The following is a 20179-nucleotide window of genomic DNA, read 5'->3' on the forward strand; positions in this document are numbered from 1 at the left end:
TAATTCTAACAAGTACAATCGTACATCGTCCATATTTTAAATTTAAATTGCCAATATCGAACAACTGAAATCGATAAATTCGAGATAATCGATCGATTTTCGATATAGCTGTAAATTTAACGGCAACATTGATCAAACACAAACGGTATAGGTTATGTTTATCGCTAAAGTTATTTAGCAAATCAAATTTCTCAAAGAAGATGTCGATTTAAACTAGAAATGCTTTTGTTGATTGAATAATGTTAAGTATTATGTGGAAATCACCTTTTAACAATAAATCTATTAAAAACATGTAACTTTTTAGTGAACCTCAAGTCATAAAATGAAAGGTTAAGTTACAGATAAAAACGAAAGCATAAAATTCATTGAGATCTCTTGACGCATGTCTGTAAACAAGAAACACGACAGAAAGAACTATTTTTTAAATTAACAAAGACAAAAATAAGCAAGTGAACATGTTTAAAAATACATTTCAAAGTGGATTTTTATCAATATTGTATAGTATTGGTAGCAAACCATTACAAATTTGGGATAAAAAAGTAAGAAACGGACATATAAAACGAATTACAGATAATGATATACAAAGTTTAGTATTGGAAATATTGGGCAGTAATGTTAGTACTACATATATAACTTGCCCAGCAGATCCCAGAAAAACTTTAGGTATAAAATTACCATTTCTAGTGATGATAATTAAGAATTTAAAGAAATATTTTACTTTTGAAGTCCAGGTAAGAAAATATTTAACTAATCGTGTGTAACAGAATACAATATATCAAATGATCATAAATATTTGACTTTAGGTTATTGATGACAAGAATGTGCGCCGTAGATTTCGTGCTAGTAATTATCAATCTACAACTAGAGTAAAACCATTTATTTGTACAATGCCAATGAGACTGGATGATGGATGGAATCAGATTCAGTTTAATTTAGCTGATTTTACTAGACGTGCATATGGAACAAATTATGTGGAAACATTAAGAGTTCAAATCCATGCAAACTGTAGAATACGAAGAGTATACTTTTCTGATAGATTATATTCTGAAGATGAATTACCAGCAGAATTTAAATTATTTTTGCCAATTCAAAATAAGGCAAAATGTTAAGTTAGTACTAATTTCCTAACACTTTACAAAAATGTTTAAGAAGAAACAAGAATAAACAACAAATATTTATAAATTAATCAATTTCATGACTTTTATTAATAGTTCATACTTATTTAATAAATATATGTTTAATACATTAACAAATTACCATGTTACAACAATAACATGTTTCATTAAATATATTTCATTTTTGACGTATATATATTTCTGTTAAACATTACAGTACAAATTATATTAAAAGATATGTTTATTAAGTAATGATGACATAATGCGTACATACGGTAATTCCGTTTATATTCAATTAATCACCTTAATTGTATTTTTTATTCAATAAAAGGTATGAGTTAATTGGTTAATTACTTGTATTTTTTGTATGAAGCAAAATTTAATTTTTGTTACTGAGACAAATGATATAAATTCATAAAAATAACTTATGTTCGAAACATTCGTTTATCTATTAACCTTAAGAGCATAATTCTCCTAAAATTAAGAGATCACACTTTGCTATATTAATCAAAAATAACATTTTCTTTATGTATAACGAAACATAGTAAAAAATATATAATCTTTTGTAGAAATTTCATATAAAACTATATAATTTAAATGTTAATGATATAAATAAGAAGAAAACACATACGCATTAAAAAAGGAGAAAGCACATACGTACATTAAAAACTGCAGAAAATAAGATAGCAGTTGTATATACTTGGAAAGTGTATTAATTGCTAATTATTAAGTATTGATTTTTTTAAATGGGGACGTAGCATATCAAGGGGGAGGCTGTTCGTTCGCAAGTACCTGGAACTATTTTTCACTGCGACAAAAACATCTACATTCATCCCTTCTACCATGAGGCGTAGTAATACATGCTCAGAAAAATGGCGGGAAAGTTTGGAAAAATTGTCATTAAATTTATCGATGTGGCGCAATTTCTAAGAAATATATCGATCGAGATCTATTTCTAGTGAGATAAATTCACAATTCTATAAAGGCGGAGAGTATAAAACAACTCCGATGAATCATTGATGAAGAAAATAAAAAATACGAACGAATGAATCAAAGAAGATGGCGGACCAATTAAGAGTACCGCGTTGATACATTTTATTCTTTATTTCTAGCAAAGGGTAGTATTTTAGAAATACGAATTCATGGATCCACGTGAAATCTTTAATTCCTGCCTAAATAACGATCGAATGATAATAAAATACATTATAATATTCTAATAGCAAATATCGGTTAATACGACCGGAATCCATAAATAAAACAATTGGATATATACATATGTTTTTCAAATCGACGAATGCTATTATATATTTTGTATTGAGCACTCGTTTCGGGAGAGACGCCGACGCCCGGCGCCGACGTCGTTTTTAAAGCGTCAACGTTGTGCTGGAGTAATCTCACCCAATCCGGGAGACTCATAAGTAAAAAAAATCGTTAGAATAATCAACCCTCTCAGACACGCTGGCACGTCGTAAAGATGCATTGCTGAAAGTTTTATATCGGACGTTTCCGACGTTTTTCCATCACGGTGCTAAGATAACGAAAGGGAGGGAAAATAAGCAATAAGCAATGAATTTAACATTGTGAAACGGGGCCGCGTGAATCATTTAACATAAATCATTTTTAAATCGTGCTTGTACATATAAATTAGTGAGAAAAAAAAACATTTCTTTAGCGTGGTGATATCTCGTCATATTTTTTTTTCTTTCTTTTTGAAATGGGTACGGCGAGTCGCGATTTCGAGCGCGATCGGGAGGACGAGATCCACTGCCGAATTTGTGCTAGTGACATACCAAGAAACGACGGGGTCCACATTTTCGCTGAGGATGGTAGACGGCACTACCTGCAGACCAAAATACGAAAATATCTCTACATCTTGGTAAGTCTTTCTCCGCTCCGTGTAAATCAGCGCGATCGCCGCTGTATGCGCGCCTACATGTATATACATACAGTTTCGTGTGTAGGCCTAACATGTGTGCGGATTTTTTTTCGAAAACTCCACTTGGTACCCCGTTGCCGGATGTTTCGCGCTCAATCCCGTCTGTATCCTGTTTTCTGTACATGTCAAGAGATACATGTATATTTATCTCAAAAAATTTGAGAACTGTTACAGAACTTCGAAATTTTGTAAAATGCCACAGCATTGATACAAGTTCGAAATACATCTTTTTGGGCAAATAAGACATTAAAAATAGTACATGTAAAGTAATTAACTCACATAGAAATTATTATTTTATTATTGTTTACAATTTAATTCGGTTGATTAATGAAAAATCGTATTGTAAAATCATCTGTATTTAAAAATGAATTTTAAACAAAACGATATATTTTATGTATTTATGTAAATTAATGTGAAAATTAACGCAATTATAATTCTGATGTGTATACATTGCATTCGGAATAATCGAATATCCATAATTAGGAAAATGGAAGAATCCATTTTGATGGGAATACAGAAGTGTTAAAAATTAGCATTTTATTGATTACGATAAGTATGCTATATGCACTATATAACTAGCGCATCTATAAATATAATTCTATTCATATAATAATTCATAAATAATGCGTAATTTTCCGATAAAGAAAAATTGTAAATGAAATATTTAATAAAATTTGAATATTAAAAAACATTTTTAAGATTAAAATAAACAAAATGAATTATTAAGATAAAATTCAGGTTATTTTTCGTATAAAAAAAAAACTGCCAGAAAACACACATCATTTGTTTTATAATAAAGTAAATAAAATTTATTAATTTTACAAATAATTTAAAATCGATTTTTTATTAAAAATTTTCTTGCATTTTCAATGTCTAAAGATTTTTTTTCAATAAATAATGAAATATTAAAAATGTTGATTTTTCTTATTATTTCAATAATTTTTAATACTTTCATTAATTTCTAATCACTATTTTTCTATATCATATTTTTTGTACTTTTTATTCTTATATCAGTTTATTATCAATACTGTAATTATATTGTGTTGTAGGTGTCCTCTGAAGATAAATTATCAAAAATGGTATGTGTTACGTGCATTAAAAGATTAGAAAGTATTCATCGCTTTGCTATGATGGCATATAGAACGCAGGAGAAGTTAAAATCTCAGTTATATAGTAATAGTGATGATACAAATATACAGAATGTAGAAAGAGAAAGTGTTAAAGATGTGCAAAACACAAGAAGGATAGAAGACCGGGGATTATTACATACAATATTAACAAAAGTATATTACAATCATTATATGCTTTAATTTATTTTGTGGATATTTATTTAACATCCATCATCTTCTAGGGGGCAATAGAAATTTTGGCTGAAGGCGAACCACTGGGACCATCAGAATTAATGTCACAAGATGATAAATGTCATACTCCAAGTATGGAAGAAATGGAAGTCAAGGTAGACCCAATGTTATTTTTACAGTATGGTATGGAGAATTCAGCATCAGAAACTTCAGAAGCATCTGATACAGAAGAAATAATAACAAAAACAAACTCCCCAGAACCATTACCATTAACAAATAAGTAAGAATATTTATATTAACATAACAAAACATGGTATAGTATCTTCTTAACATGTATGATTATATATTTACTCAATTGCATTTATCTCCTATAGAATTGATGAAATAAAAAAGGAAACAAAAGAAGAGAGCAATGATAAATTACAAGAAGATACTGAAGAACTTTTTTCTAATGTATCAACTAAACCTCATGAATGTACAATATGTGCTCGATCCTTTATATCTCAAATTGGTTTACAAAATCATTTATGGTCTCATTTGCCTAAAGATAAACGACTTGATGGGAAGCCTATTTTAAGATCCCAACAAGTGTATTCTACTAATGGTGTACTTCATATGAATACCGATAATAATTCATCAAGTAATTTTATCTGTCCAATTTGTAGTAAAAAAATTTCTACTAAAGGAAATCTAAAAGTACATTTGGAAACTCATCGGCCTAAGGGAAAATATGGTTGTGACATATGTGGTAGAATGTGAGTACTTCAGTTAAATTTGATTGAGTATCCAATAAAGTGACTATTAATAAAAGTGTTTATTGCATTACAGCTTTAAAACACAGTCAAATTTATTCAGACACAAGGAGTACCATGGAGGAATACAATTTCCATGCAATGTATGTGGGAGAGTTTATCCAACAAATTCTACATTACGAGCTCATAGTATAACGCACTCGGATTTGAGGCCGCACGCGTGTCCTCTTTGTGATAAAACCTTTAAAAGAAATCAAGATTTAAAGTTTCACATAAATCAACATACAGGTGCAAGGCCTTATCAATGTCCATATTGTCCGAAAGCTTTCGCGAGTTCTGGAAATTGTTTCTCACATCGTAAAAGAATGCATCCTCGAGAAGTACATCGAGATAGACAAAGAGCAGCAGATTTAATGAGATGAACCATGGGTAACCAATACGAAGAATGGTTTTAGAAAAATAAAATACTTTACGATATTATCGTATCCATGTGTATTAGCTATTGGAATGAGAAACATGAGCTTTAATTTTGAATATTAATGGTGCTAAAACGCAAGGAGCAACGGAACTTTTGTATACTTTAATTGAGTCGTTTGAACATAGTACTAGGTACTTATTGTTATTGACAAGCACTTAGTTGTTTGTTCTTATGGCGTAACTAGGTCTTCTTTACATATTATAAAATAGAAACAAATATATATTTTTCTTAATTTTTTAACTTATTGATGTTATCAAACTTGATATACTTCCATTGTTGTTGATGAATTTAGTGATTATTATTTATTGACTCATATATAGTACAAGTGATAATAACGATAGGTTTTAAACTTTCTAGTTAAAATAAGAAATTCGTATTTTTTACCGTTTATCAATATTTAACTTGTATACATTTTCTTCTGCATATTTAAGGGTAGAAGTTATAGACCACCCTTGCTACCATTTCTTAAAAACGATTTTATGACAATGCGATCGTTAAAAAATTATATATAAAGTAAAATTTTATTTTACATGCCCATCGTTAACGACGTAATGTCGAACATTATTCAGTCGAAGAGCAGTATTATTCAAATAATTTTCAATGTAATACAAATTAACCCATCGGTAATGAACACAATGAAATATTAAACTTTAAAATTAAGATTAAAGTGTATCTCTCGTAATTTGCGTAAAAAATTGACTAGTAAAGAAAATTTAGTAAACGTAAGATAACTGTGATTTTTTATAAATCGGTGGTATATTAGAAAATTCAGTCATATCCGATGGGTTTAAGTATATATGTATTGGATATTGTAGATATAAAACAAAATAATAATAGTAACGTAACTACTTATTTCCGTACGCTCAAAATTTGGTCTAAATTTGACAAAATATAATTTTTTTTAATATTTAAATACGAGTAAGGAATTTACAATATTTTTTGAAACCTTGAACGGGTACTCTGTATATTGTATGTGATATTTTTAAGCAACATGTACTTAGTATATTTTCAAGAGACAAAAGGTACAAAGGGTTGGACGTTGAAATTATTTGATATTTATTTCACGATTGTTGTATCACCGAAGGAACGATTTTATTTTTTTCTTGAGAATAACGTAAATGGATTTGAATGGTGATGAACGTTCTAAAAAAAGGAACGTGTTATTTTGTCCATATAAAAAGAGCTGTTTAACGATATTTGATAAAGTATTTATATTTATGAAATGATTAAAAAATGACCAAAGGCGAAAAAAGAAAAGAACCGGAAAAGGAAGCATTTCTTTAGGGAATAAAAGTAGAAAATTTTGTAGTTCGAGGCATATTTTTAGCACAATACATGAACAATATCATCATTAAGTAACGTTAAGACTGTATACGAAATTCTGTGTCAAATTAGAGTAATTGCGTAAATGTAAGAGATTAGTATACAATATCAATGGCTGTATGTGACGAAAGATGATGAGTCTAGTTTATTCAAAATACAGTATTAAGTATAATGAATAATGTAGAGGCTGTAGCTACCGTTACAAACGATCATAATGTTATTCTTTTAAACAGATATACGATTAAAGAAAAGTAAATGTTAACTAAAGTCTGAGTAGCTTTTAGGAAACTTTAGATAAGAGTTTTTAGAGAAGAAGTCATGTAAATGTAGAGGATTATAGCCTCTGCTTCCATATGTATCGTATACATCGCACACGTGCTAGATACTCCAAAAAAAGCGGATGTTTGATAATGGACGGTCACAGAATAATGTACGACGATCACGTAATTAAGAAGTAGTACTTACAGACGGAAGAAACCGTGTGTAACTGCGTGCTACCATTGCTAAATTAGTGTAGTAGGGTGGCCAAGCTTTCGCCATACTGAAAATGAAATGGACCAAGAAAGAATGGAATAGTATTGTAATTAACACATCGAATTCAATTTAAAACAAATTTCAATGGTCTTTTTCATCGTGTATTTAGCTTCGGTTCTAAGATTATTTCTTAAATCAGATGATATTTAAAAGTATTTAAAAATAAATGTTTCGATAAAATATTTTCTCACGTTTTATACACAAAAAATACTTGATAATGCGGAAGCTTTGACGAACAGCCACCCTAGCTTATTTAGAGATACAATCGTATATTTTGCAATTACCTTTTTGCAGACGCTTGTCAGTTACGTAGTTAAGTAGACGAAGATTATTGGATAATTATATACCCGCGAAAATAATCAATTTTTGATAGAAAAAAATGAAGAGATAATCTCGTTCTCACGGCTCAATTTTTACATCTAGTTTTTGAAGCAGGGATGAGCAAATTATCTTTCTCCCTTCTGAATTTCGTTTTAACCCTAATACTGCCAAATACATTGCTTCCGGATTATGTTATAGTTGTTGACAATGTTAAACAGTGTATTCTTATGTATTATGTTAATTAATTATAAAAACATGTTATAAAATTTAATTATATTATTTATAAAAATTAATATAATTTATAATATAAATTAATATAATATAATTATTATAATTTAATTATTTTATTTATAAAACATTAATTATAAAAATCTTGTCTTAGTTATTAGTGCTATATTTTTAAATAGATTTGCTCAACTCTTGCTATAAGGAGTCAAAAATTGAGTATTTTTTTAAAGTTCACGTAACACAGAGGCGATTAGCATTTAAATTAGCGATTAAAACAATATCTCAGAAGTGCCAGTAAAGCAGTGAACTAACGTAGTGTATTCCGGCAGACAAATATTGGATAATTATATGTAGATTCGAGGTATGAGTTGTCGATAATATCAATTGTGACACATAATAAAATGATTGTATAAAAGGTCAGCAGTAAAAGTTTACGCTTTTATTCCATTATGTTCTATCCTTTGCTTAATTATCATTTTCATTTCATATAATCATCAAATAATCATCCAGCAGGACGAACGCGAACTCGAATATATTAAACGCATTCTTTATCATTGATTTTTCGCGATTCAGTAAAAATACTCGAAATTTTACAGTTCTACTCGGTAAAACAAAAACTTGATAAAAAATTAATCATTCTTTGTCATAGATTTTATCTCAATGTCTTGTCTTATCTACATAAAATTTCCTTATCCTTTTTCCGTATTTATCCGTATTTCATATTTACATGTAATGTATTACATGTAACAAGTGGAAACTCGCTTCCTTTATCTATATATTAAACGATATCTGGACACGATATCTATGTTCTTGTACTTTACATTGCAGTGAAAAATTATGATAATTGTATATGAATAATCAGTCGCGTCGGGAAATGCTGGTTATTTCAGAGAAGCTAGTAGTATTTTACCCTGAAAATATTCTAGAATTTATTGCATTTCACATGCTCAATGAAATGGAACTTAATAGAAACGCGATAGAATTCTTACATAATCGTGGCAAATGTACAGAAATGGTAAAATTCAATTTCCTTTTTCTAGTCAGATTCGTGTAAGAACCGGTACATATTCGCCGCGTAATCACTTTCATTCGTTAGTCTGATCTTTTCGCCTTTTGTACTGTATATATACATATGTATATGTATATATATAATATGAGATCAGAAGAAGACGTGAATCAGCGTTCAAATTAAATCGTCGTTAACTACTATTCTTTCTACTGTGTATTAATTAGTTAAAAACTAAAAAATCGACGAGGATCCGTTTTCAATTATAAAATGCACTAATCTGTAAGAATAACGAACGAATAAGATTCTTTTTGGTCAATGATAGTCGAGCGTCGAAGAGAAACTCATTTCACTGATTATTGAGATTAACAGATTAACAAAGAACAATTCATGTGAAATGTAAACGCTGATAGAGAGAAATTAATAATTAAAGTCAATAAACTGAAACGTTTACACTGATAAGATGAAACTGAAGTAACGATCATATGACGTATGCAAACTATGTTAGCTCAGTTTAATTAACCGAGTTAAAGAAGTCAAACACTTCAAATATATCTACTTTGGTTTCAATCCAGAGCCGGAATGAACACGTAAAAGTCGAACAGTTCGATAACTTTATAAACTTTATAAGTCAGTCGTTAAGATTTCCTGCTTATTCGAGTCAGCATAAAAGCTCGTGCATAATAAAAGATTAATGTTATAAAAGTATATTTAATATACAGTCGAGACAGACGAAAAATGTTACTTCTTACAGTATACTTCTTCCCGTGATCGTGCCACTGGATACATGTTTTTAGATGTTTTTTAAATAATTACTCAATTCAGTAGAGAACGTATACTTTTGATTAATTTACCAGAACCTTGCGTCAATCTTCTTGGTCGTCTTACGAAAATGTAATTCACGGTATATCACGATTTTGCAAGATTTTAAAGATGTGAAAGGAATTATTGCGATTTATTGAAAGAAAAATTTATTTCCCTCAATAAAACACGCTAAAATAAATTCGTTAAGATAGAATATCTTTATTTGATATTTGTCATAGTGCAAATATTAAAGTTGTTTGGTCGAAATAATATGGATAAGAAACTTGTGACTTGTTCTATAAGTATACACATATACACATATAAGTACATATGCATCTGAAAATCGCGACGACAACAATGTTGTAACTTGTGGTTAACATCGTAGCGATGGAACTTAAGGCGCAATTAAATTGATAGATACGAAAGGAATCCAAGTTTAAAGTTGCATCATAGTGCACGCGATCGAGGCGTTTGTTCCAAAGTTATACGTTAATTTTCGATGTTTAAAAAAAGTTTGTTATCGAAGAATGAACAGCTGCAATGCTGTATCATTACGGCAAGGTCGTTGTGTACGGACATGTTGCCCCTAACGATAAGTTTGTGTTTAATCGAAAGATGCCTCGATCGCCATAAGTCTCGTGCTATAATTGTACTTTTCGTGGCATGACACCGTTAACCGCGGTTCCATCTTCAAAACAAAGAAATGATACAATACAAATCGAGAAAGACGTACCCAAAAAATCTTATCTACGGGAGTGTTGCAATTTGTTTCACAATTTTATCTGGTCTGGTTAACTGGAGGAGCGTCAGAAATAGCAATTCATTTGACTTACAAATTAATCCTTTATCGAAACAAATTGCATAAAATAATAATCTGTAAATGTTTTCTTTTGAATCGAACAGTATTTGTAAAGTGAATTATGGCCGTGATTAAATCATAAACAGAAATTACTTCTCATTTTTCATTTGTACTTGTCGATATATAGATATCACTGTTAACTGTAATATAATGTAATTTGTAACTTGTAACTATTATATTATATTGCAGATATTATATATACTTATGTATATGCAAGGCATCCCTGGAATTGTGATACAACCAAAGATCCTCTTTTCCTTATAAAGAAATGAATCGACAATATATAATAAATTTTGTTTTAATGAAGCTGTAGCTAATCAAGAAAATTGATTTGGGACTGTATGCATACTATATCTTAATTTTCACTGAAACTTTATTCTATATTTTATTTTATACAATTTTTATTTATATAATATATATTATATAATTTACGCTATATAACAGATAAACAAACTTTACTCACTTACTTAAATTATAACATACAATAATCATTCTACTATGAACACTTGTAAAATACACATAAAAGTTCTAACTCCTATAATTGTAAAAACTGCACGTCTGCAATAGAATTCTACAATTACGACTTGCAATTTGTAAATTCACTAATGTTATTAGTTGGTTACTTATAGTTCAAGAGGGCACTGCTATCATCATTAAATAGAAACAAATGTTATATTTTTTAATAGCTTTCAATCATACAACTTGGAATCTCTCATGAATTTCATTAAACATTGTATAAAGATATATACACGATTGTATGGATTTATATGTATAGCAATGGGAAATTTAAAAATGTACATAATGAACATATTTGGCTTTTAATAATAATTTAACATTAAGTTACATCATAGTCGCAGCGTATTTGTACTGACTTCAGTAGTATCGTAGAGCGGTAAGTCAGGCCGTGCAAATACGTATGTATATTCAACTTATATTAAACTGATACACATCTAAGATTGCTACTTAACTGTTAATCCATGATCCATGATGATAATTTAGCGGTACATATAAATCAAGTTACATGAAATCATTCACAGATGACAAATTTTATGTTTTCTAAAATAAGATTCGTTCAAAATATTCGATAAATAGGTTGATTGTAATTCACACGATGAAAAGAGGGGATAGAAGAAAAAAAGGGAAAGAATTTAATGATAGCACAGAGAAAATTTATCACTCTTTTTCTGCGCATTTACGTACTAGTACTAAAGTGGCAACCTAATTTCTAGCAGTTTCTTAAGGGGAGCCTTTACTATTGGTGGAAATGGCGGAATAACAAGTCGCGTCGTTCATAACGTCCTTCAAACGTTCCTATCGATTCTGAGAATACGCGGAGCGTATAATACGGAGTTCACCGTCGAAACATGCTAGTTCGTCGGTAACGGTGCTTGACCGTTGTTGTTCAGTGAATGGTGTAACATTCATTATTATCAAGAGAAAAAGCTATCTTACAATTTTTTTTCCTTTCATTAACACCTTCAGTTAAATCACTAAAATTCTTAAGAAAAATGTCAGATAACGAGAATAAATCATGGTGTCATTCACGTCAAAATTGTGTCGTACAACCACTTTTAACAGGTACTTGCCCTCTGTATTTGTTAACAATTGTTAATAATTGCAAAAAACAATGTTAAAAAGAAGTAACCTTAAAACGTGCAGATCTATTTTATCTTATCGTTTACTTAATAGATATATTAAGTCATGATATAACACGTGGTGTTTCAGTGTGTGATACACACGAATAGCGAAAATTCTTCTGTTTGTATTTTCTTTCAGAATTAAAACTCAGTATCTTAATCATAGAACTGTTTCTTTAATTTATGTAATTCCAATTGATAAAAATATTTTTTGTACAGGATTGCTCTGCATATAGTTAATTATTTTGCTAATAAAAAGAAATTGTATTTTAATACAAAAATAACATATTATTTTGTAATGTAATAAATCTCTAATTAAAATTAAAGTTTGTTGTTGCAAATGTCAGAATATTATTTAGATAATGTATGAGATAATGTTTGTTTACATCGTTTTGAATTTTAGACTTGTACCAGATTACAATGGCATATGCTTATTGGAAAAGTCAAAAAATGAATGATCATGCTGTATTTGATTTATATTTTCGCAAAAATCCTTTCCAAGGCGAATTCACAATCTTTGCTGGACTAGAAGAATGTATGAAATTTTTAGAAAAATTTCGTTATTCCTCTAGTGGTATGTATCTATTATTTAAATCTCTACATTTAAAGAATCCTTCGAGATTTATAATTAATATTAAATTATACAGACATTAAGTACTTGAAGTCAACAATGCCATCGTCAGTTGATCAAAAGTTTTTTGAATATTTGAAAGATCTGACCCCAAAAGATGTGACAATATATGCTATGGAAGAAGGTTCAGTTGTTTTTCCAAGGTTAGTTAAAAATTTCTTAAAAGTTGCATGCATCATGCAAATAATATTCAGTTATGTTAATCATCATCATCATTATCATCGTTTAGGAAACTTTTTCTTGCTCTTATGACAGCAGTTAGAGTTAATGTTCCAATGCTTATCAACATTACATATTTGATGAAACATCAAATCTTAATAAGTTAAAACCTCAATACAAATTGATATGTTATGCAGAATACCATTACTAAGAGTAGAAGGTCCATTAATAATGGTACAACTTTTGGAAACAACACTGTTGACATTAGTTAACTATGCAAGTTTAATGGCAACTAATGCAGCTAGATATCGTATGGTTGCTGGGAAAAATATAACATTGCTAGAATTTGGTCTTCGAAGAGCTCAGGGTCCTGATGGTGGTTTAAGTGCCTCTAAATATAGCTATATTGGTAAATATTTCTTATATATTTATTTCCTTTTATTTTATTTTAAAATCTCAATGTAGTACTCAGTTAAGTTCATTTCTCTTCAAATCATAAAACATTATATTTAAACTATTCAACATATCACATTATTACATTATTTTATTACATTACATTTTACTTTACATTATTTTATATATTTTACATTACATTTTATTACATTATTTATTGCATACAGTAAGAATATTCATATACATTTATAAAACGTATATTATTTCTTCTTAACATCATTTGCTTTATAATTTCTTGAGTAACAATCAACAAACAGCATCATTCTTTAACAGTTTGTACCATATTGGTGATAGATAATAGTTTAAAATAAGTTAAATATATTTTTATATACATAGCTGTTTCACGTTTTATGAAAAATTCATATCTAGAACAAAATTAAATTGAACGAAACAATGAATGGTATTAAATACAAGTTCTTTCCCTTGTTTTCTGAATTAATTATAATGAACAAATATTTAAGATGTGCCTATTTCTTTTTTTTTTTAATGTATTAGTGATAACATATATTATTCTGAAGATATATTTTAACCAATATCTCCCTCTACCTTCTTCTAAAAAAAATTAATATTTTCCAGGTGGTTTTGATGGTACAAGTAATGTTTTAGCAGGAAAACTTTATAATATTCCTGTAAGTGGAACACATGCACATTCATATATCACATCTTTCACTGGCATTGATGATTTGCAAGAAAAGGTTCGCTCATATTATTTATTAATTAACTTTCTTAAATGAAATTGTATTTCATTTTAATGTGTTATATATTTTTTCAGACTTTGGCACATAAAGGAACAGGACAAGTTTATGACCTTTTAGAATTGGCTTACAAACATCGGAATTCTATTGCAGCTGATGTAGGAACATTAGTTTCTGAAGCTTCTAGTGGAGAATTAGCAGCTTTGATTAGTTATGCCATTGCTTACCCTCAACGATTTGTTGCTCTTGTAGATACATATGATGTGAAAAGGTATAATATTTTGCTTACTTGATCTATATCTTTTTTATTTCACCTTCTTCTTAACTCTTTTGAACTCTTGTTTTGCATATTTGATATATAGAAATGAATATATATATTTTCTTAATACTTGTATGCATATTTGATTATTTGCATGTATGTATACATTCGGAATATTATCTAAATGTACAATGCCATGTTTCTATGTTAGCTGTATTAATATGTTCAATAATATTCTCTACCCTTTATTAATTTATTTATAGGACCTTCTGCTAATTGCAAGCTTATAGTACCTAATTTAAATATTAATTTTCGTGCTGTTTTTAATATGCATAAATATAAAGTAGTGAAAAGAATAGATAACTAAAAATATTTAGCAAAAGTATCTATACTTAAATTTAAGTATATAAATATCTATTACTTATATGGTTTTATATGAGTAGTTCTAAAATAATACTATAAACTCTTTAAAATTGTTTTATAAAGATTAAAGATAATAAATCCTATAAAATATTCTGGGAAAAGAGAAACAAAAAATGTACTAGAAAGATATTCGAGATATTTTGTGACTAATTTTACTTTTAACTAAAAGTACATTTAATTGGGTTTGATATGTGTATTAGTACACTAATTAATAATTCACAAAGCAGGCATGATGAAACATATACACACTGTAGCTTAACAGGAGTGTGTTTATAGCATCGAATCCTCGGCCAAGAGACAGGCATGTATAGCCAGCCTAAATGTAAAGAATAAACATCTAACAAATGGGTCCAATACACATGCCCAAAATGGTGTCAGAAACAATCCAATTATATCAGAATCGGCTTCTCATGACAAGAATGGCTTATTAAGTCAAGGCGAATTGGGTGAGCTCTATGTGAGGTACGATATTGTCTCCTTGTCTGCTTTGCAGGATAAATCATATTTTTCATTTAGCAAACATAATTAATCAATTATTTTCATGAATAATAAGTATAAATTATTAAAATTTAATTTGATGTTTATTTAATATTTATTTTGTTAGATTTTATTTTAATAACTTTAAATTAAAACTATGTAATGCACTCAATCATGTTTCAAATGCAATATTATTCTATTTAATTCAATTTAATTGATTTATAAGAAAAATCGAAATTCTGTAAAGCGGGCAAATTTATAAATCGTTGCTTGTTTCTTTTCGTAAAACAGTAATAAAGGATCTGCAAAATTGTATGTTATTTTGTACAAAATTTTGTAAATCTTATACTACATATGACCTTATATAGTACCCTTCCCAATTCAGCCATGTAAAAAAATAACAATTAACTGTTTGAATTGTATTAATAATAAAATGATGTTAACTAAAAATCATGAGAAACATACAATGATAAAAAGAGAATATGCTAATAAAATGAAAGAATTGCTTTACTAACACAAAATTTTCTCCTGTTGTATCATAATTAGCATAATCTTAAAGTTGATAGCTTGCATGTAATTCATATTTTATTCACATTTCCTATTACAACTCATATAAAACCATTAAAAAGTCATGCATTTCATTTAATTAATAATAGTACATATTATATACTTTACAGTATTAATAGTAGTAGATTTTAATATTATTTAAAGAATCTATAATATGTATATATTTTTCATAAAATACAAAATAATTGTGTACTTACATTATGTTTCAGACTCCATAATGCTATATAATACCATTCATAATACCATATAGATGCATGTATAATTGATAATGTCTTTCGTGTACTTTTACATTTATACAATTTATATGTGTAATATATAAGTAAATTTTTTACTCAGGAGTGGTCTTCTAAATTTTTGTGCAGTGGCACTAGCTTTAAATGACTTGGGTTATAAAGCAGTTGGTATAAGAATTGATAGCGGTGATTTGGCGTATTTAAGTAATACAGCAAGAAATATTTTCGAAAGAATTGCCATCAAATACAATATACCTTGGTTTGCAAAATTAACAATCTGTGCGTCAAATGATATTAACGAGGAGACTATTCTGAGTTTAAATGAGCAGGTAAATAAATATACATGAAAGAAATCTCAACTTTATTTTGCAACATATTTTTCTGCTTCTTATAAAGGATCTCCTTTTATAGAATCATAAGATCGATTGTTTTGGAATTGGGACACATTTGGTAACATGTCAAAGGCAACCAGCATTAGGTTGCGTTTATAAAATGGTTGAAATTAATGGCCAACCTAGAATTAAACTCAGTCAGGAAGTTGGTAAAGTAACAATACCAGGAAAGAAAGATGCATTCAGATTATACGGAGCGGATGGATATGCTTTGATCGATCTGTTACAAAGATCAACAGAAGAAGTTCCACAAGTAAAACATAAAGTTCTTTGTAGGCATCCTTTCCAAGAATCAAAAAGAGCTTATGTTATTCCATCGCGAGTGGAATCATTGCATAAGGTAAATTGAACAAGTATCAACGTTTATAAGCACGATTTTATAATATTTTTATAGATTTACAATACTTTTTTACAAACATTTAGGTATACTGGAAAAATGGTAAATTATGCCAACCTTTGCCTACATTACAAGAAATACGAAATAGAGTTCAAGAGTCATTAAAAACACTCAGAAATGATCACAAAAGAAATTTAAATCCTACACCATATAAAGTAAGTTTCAATAAATGTTTACATTTACATGATATTTTTCTAAAATAATTGAATTTATACAGGTGGCTGTTAGTGATGATTTATATAATTTCATACATGATTTGTGGTTACAAAATGCACCCATTGGTGAACTTTCGTGATTTGTAAATATCATTAAATAATATCATTATCAAAAAACAATGAATGAAGACCACATACTTACTGAAATGGTCTACCAACACATCAAGTTGGAGGTTCAGGTTCTAGTTGTACAAGCATTTTACTATAGTAGTATATTTTGATAACTTATAAAAATCATAATATGTTCATATTATGTTCTACAAGTACAAGATAAATTTTCTTTAGGAAACAGAATTTTAGATTACATAATAAAATGGATAATAGTGTAGAACTATACACTAAGCTACTTTTGCATAATAAAATGGATAATAGTGTAGAACTATACACTAAGCTACTTTTGACGTTTAAGATGATACGAAACGGGTGAACTTGAATTAACAATGCACAATTTATAAAGTATTTTACATGTAAACAAAGAAGATTGAATGTATTGTATATAAGAGAACAAAAATTATAAAATCGGTAATGTAAATTAAATGTAAATAATCGTCGATATTTTTAAAATTTCTTTTTATATGTTAGTACCGTTTTCTATATTTTCCAGTTAAAAAAGTTGCATCTTTTTAGTGAAAATAAAAGAAAGTGAAAAATAATTTTGTAAAAAAATGACATACATTTAATGTGCTTATTTAATACTATATATATGTTTATAAACATAACATACAAATTCAAAGTTCGATTTCTCATTACAAAAAATGTACAAAGTTTGAGCATAATAAAAAATAAATGTATAAATATGTATAAAAAAATCAGTGAAGAGAAATCTATTTAGTACTTGATATATTCAAAAGGAATATATTTAATTGCTAAATGTATCTTGAAATTCATTAAATTTTTATTTTTGAAATTACCCATTTATTTAAAAATATGCATAATTTAAGCTTATTTTTATACTACTTGATTGTATTCAAAAGTATCCTCAAAAACTTGTATAATTAGTAAAATGAAGAGTTAAATTTTTAGACAAAAATTTTATTATTTTATTTATTAAATCTACTATTTTTTCACATTTAATGTATGCATATATATCAATAAAAATAATTGTTTTTATACAACAAACTTGTTTATTAATATTCTCCTAGATATCAATATTAGTGCTTAGTCAAAATGCATTTTTATGTATAAACAACTGACAGAATAACTTTCCTCTCATATTTTATTCCAATTATAATGTTAAAAACTCAACTAAGAACTTCGTAATTTCGATTAATGATTTCTACATACTTTATATGCTTCGTATTTTTGGAGTATTGGCAGAGAAGAAATTTCCTCTCTGGTATTAGTTTCTGCAGTCTTACAAGTTAAAACATAGTTACCAAATAATTATGTTCTATGAATATCTGAATATGTAGAAAAAATAAAAGAACTGAATACCACTAACGTTATATATATATATATATATATATTATTGTAATAACAACGTTTCTTTATTAAAAGAAGGTAATCCTTTTTATTAAAATATTTGCAATTATATTGAAGGGGTTATAGCCAGTAACAATTGACTTATAACCTACCATTGAATATATATTTTAATATATATTTTGAATTCATTGTGGATATTTGTTTTCTAATAAATAAATTAATCAATGTTTCGAATTGTGATCAAACATCTTTCTCTTAGTCTATACAGTAACTATTAAAAGGTTATAGAAATAAAAGTCAAAGTTTTATTGTATTATTAAGGTATAAAAAGCAGATAGAAAAATTTGTGTAATATCTTTCCTTTTGCAGGAAAAGACAAAATATACTCGTACTAAAATTATAGTAGATTAACATAAAAATAATAAGGAAGAATGTGAAGGAGACAACAATTTCAAATTCATTATATTTCATTTAAATTTTTGCTATATAAATAACGTTAAAAAGAATTAGAAAATATGAAAGCATTCCCACAAATTATTGTAAAAATTTGTCCATTTATTGCATTAATATATAGTATAGCTGTTATCACTCTAACAACGTATATTAATGAAAAGCTTACTCCAGTTTTCATCTTTTTTTGTGTTCAAGTATATCTGAATTGGTATTCGGTATATACTATAAGTCATAACGCAACAATTATGGAAGTTAAAACTATGGGAAAGAAGTTATTAATATATAATGAGGCAGAAACTAATGTTGAATATAAATATTGGTATTGCGAAAAATGTATTAATTATACATGCAAACCAACACAGCATTGTGTTTTTTGTAGGAAGTGCTTCCATTTTCGTGATCATCATTGTTTTTTCTTGGGTGCCTGTATATTAAGACAAAATATAGGTAATTTTATTCTATTTTGTTTTTATACATCTCTAACGTGTATATATTCATTGTGTACTCTTGGGCCATACTTATATGACAATATTAATCGTGTAGTAAGAACAGATACGGATTCCTTCAATATATTTTTGAATTTCTGTTTTCCTATTGCTCTTGTTAGATTATTGCATTCTAGAGAAAATACTTACATACTACTTGTAACAATGTTTGACATATTAGTCTCTATCTTGTGTATTTGTTTGGTATATGCAACATGGAAATTGCATAGTTGTATGTCAGGTAAACAGCGGTATGCAAATATATCAGGAAAACAAACTTTAAGAGAAATTTTTGGAAATTATGGCCTTTCAAATATTATTTTCCCATATAATGGTCTTATAGGGACTAGAGACCTTAATGGAAAATATGAATTAAAGCAAATATAATGTAAAATGGAAACACTTATTACAACAACTAATTATTAAAATATGTTTATACATTTTTTCACGAATGTGTATACATACAATGAAATACACGTTTCTTATTTACTGTAAATTGTATTATATTGTAATAAATATCACATCTATTTAATACATTTATACATCTGCACAAATCATACTGCACTCTTCATATAAATTTTCATAAATACAGTATCATGAAATAATTTTTTGTTATTACATTCA

The 20179-nt window shown here is 28.0% G+C and overlaps 4 protein-coding genes and 1 long non-coding RNA gene across 8 annotated transcripts; 4 read left to right on the plus strand and 1 right to left on the minus strand.

The window, feature by feature from the left end:
- The first annotated feature begins 60 nt into the window (after positions 1-60).
- LOC117230246 (cilia- and flagella-associated protein 20) lies at positions 61-1186 on the plus strand. The gene is made up of 2 exons (XM_033487438.1): positions 61-731; positions 804-1186. The coding sequence occupies exons 1-2, from the start codon at positions 456-458 to the stop codon at positions 1107-1109; spliced, it is 582 nt and encodes a 193-aa protein (XP_033343329.1). The 5' UTR covers positions 61-455; the 3' UTR covers positions 1110-1186.
- LOC117230249 lies at positions 1175-2212 on the minus strand. Its single transcript, XR_004492733.1, has 2 exons — positions 1777-2212; positions 1175-1589 (listed from the first exon to the last, which is right to left on the minus strand). It is a non-coding gene; the product is annotated as an uncharacterized LOC117230249 (long non-coding RNA).
- A 617-nt stretch (positions 2213-2829) lies between these two features.
- LOC117230245 (serendipity locus protein H-1-like) lies at positions 2830-7283 on the plus strand. The gene is made up of 5 exons (XM_033487437.1): positions 2830-2991; positions 4101-4334; positions 4403-4632; positions 4727-5107; positions 5181-7283. Exons 1-5 carry the CDS (start codon positions 2830-2832, stop codon positions 5524-5526), a joined length of 1353 nt encoding a protein of 450 aa, XP_033343328.1. The 3' UTR covers positions 5527-7283.
- A 4348-nt stretch (positions 7284-11631) lies between these two features.
- On the plus strand, positions 11632-17750 carry LOC117230233 (nicotinate phosphoribosyltransferase). Of its 3 annotated transcripts, XR_004492730.1 has the most exons (12): positions 11632-12235; positions 12698-12868; positions 12942-13068; positions 13282-13493; positions 14114-14232; positions 14310-14503; positions 15191-15376; positions 16295-16520; positions 16603-16923; positions 17007-17135; positions 17198-17535; positions 17582-17750. XR_004492730.1 is itself a non-coding variant. In XM_033487416.1 (11 exons), exons 1-11 carry the CDS (start codon positions 12166-12168, stop codon positions 17273-17275), a joined length of 1833 nt encoding a protein of 610 aa, XP_033343307.1. In that variant the 5' UTR covers positions 11632-12165; the 3' UTR covers positions 17276-17750. The 3 variants fall into 3 exon arrangements, 2 of the variants coding, with proteins under 2 accessions (XP_033343307.1, XP_033343308.1); XM_033487416.1 differs by having other exon boundaries at positions 17198-17750; XM_033487417.1 differs by lacking the exon at positions 15191-15376 and having other exon boundaries at positions 11641-12235; positions 17198-17750.
- A 742-nt stretch (positions 17751-18492) lies between these two features.
- Positions 18493-20091, plus strand: LOC117230234 (palmitoyltransferase ZDHHC22-like). 2 transcript variants are annotated; one of them, XM_033487418.1, is made up of 2 exons: positions 18493-18695; positions 18987-20091. In XM_033487418.1, exon 2 carries the CDS (start codon positions 19133-19135, stop codon positions 19940-19942), a length of 810 nt encoding a protein of 269 aa, XP_033343309.1. In that variant the 5' UTR covers positions 18493-18695; positions 18987-19132; the 3' UTR covers positions 19943-20091. The 2 variants fall into 2 exon arrangements, with proteins under 2 accessions (XP_033343309.1, XP_033343310.1); XM_033487419.1 differs by lacking the exon at positions 18493-18695 and adding an exon at positions 18879-18898.
- The last annotated feature ends 88 nt before the right edge of the window (positions 20092-20179 follow it).

Source organism: Bombus vosnesenskii, unplaced genomic scaffold, assembly GCF_011952255.1.
Source record: "Bombus vosnesenskii isolate JDL3184/JDL3185 unplaced genomic scaffold, Bvos_JDL3184-5_v1.1 scf7180000013266, whole genome shotgun sequence".
Classification (NCBI taxonomy): domain Eukaryota; kingdom Metazoa; phylum Arthropoda; class Insecta; order Hymenoptera; family Apidae; genus Bombus; species Bombus vosnesenskii.

Bases quoted from the DNA above. Each gene is read 5' to 3' on its own strand.
- LOC117230246 (XM_033487438.1), top strand. From the start codon at position 456: ATGTTTAAAAATACATTTCAAAGTGGATTTTTATCAATATTGTATAGT. The intron at 732-803 runs GTAAGAAAATAT...ATTTGACTTTAG, and splicing joins ATTTTACTTTTGAAGTCCAG to GTTATTGATGACAAGAATGT.
- LOC117230245 (XM_033487437.1), top strand. From the start codon at position 2,830: ATGGGTACGGCGAGTCGCGATTTCGAGCGCGATCGGGAGGACGAGATC. The intron at 4,335-4,402 runs GTATATTACAAT...ATCATCTTCTAG, and splicing joins TACATACAATATTAACAAAA to GGGGCAATAGAAATTTTGGC. The intron at 4,633-4,726 runs GTAAGAATATTT...TATCTCCTATAG, and splicing joins CCATTACCATTAACAAATAA to AATTGATGAAATAAAAAAGG.
- LOC117230233 (XM_033487416.1), top strand. From the start codon at position 12,166: ATGTCAGATAACGAGAATAAATCATGGTGTCATTCACGTCAAAATTGT. The intron at 15,377-16,294 runs GTACGATATTGT...TTTTTTACTCAG, and splicing joins TTGGGTGAGCTCTATGTGAG to GAGTGGTCTTCTAAATTTTT. The intron at 17,136-17,197 runs GTAAGTTTCAAT...GAATTTATACAG, and splicing joins TAAATCCTACACCATATAAA to GTGGCTGTTAGTGATGATTT.
- LOC117230234 (XM_033487418.1), top strand. From the start codon at position 19,133: ATGAAAGCATTCCCACAAATTATTGTAAAAATTTGTCCATTTATTGCA.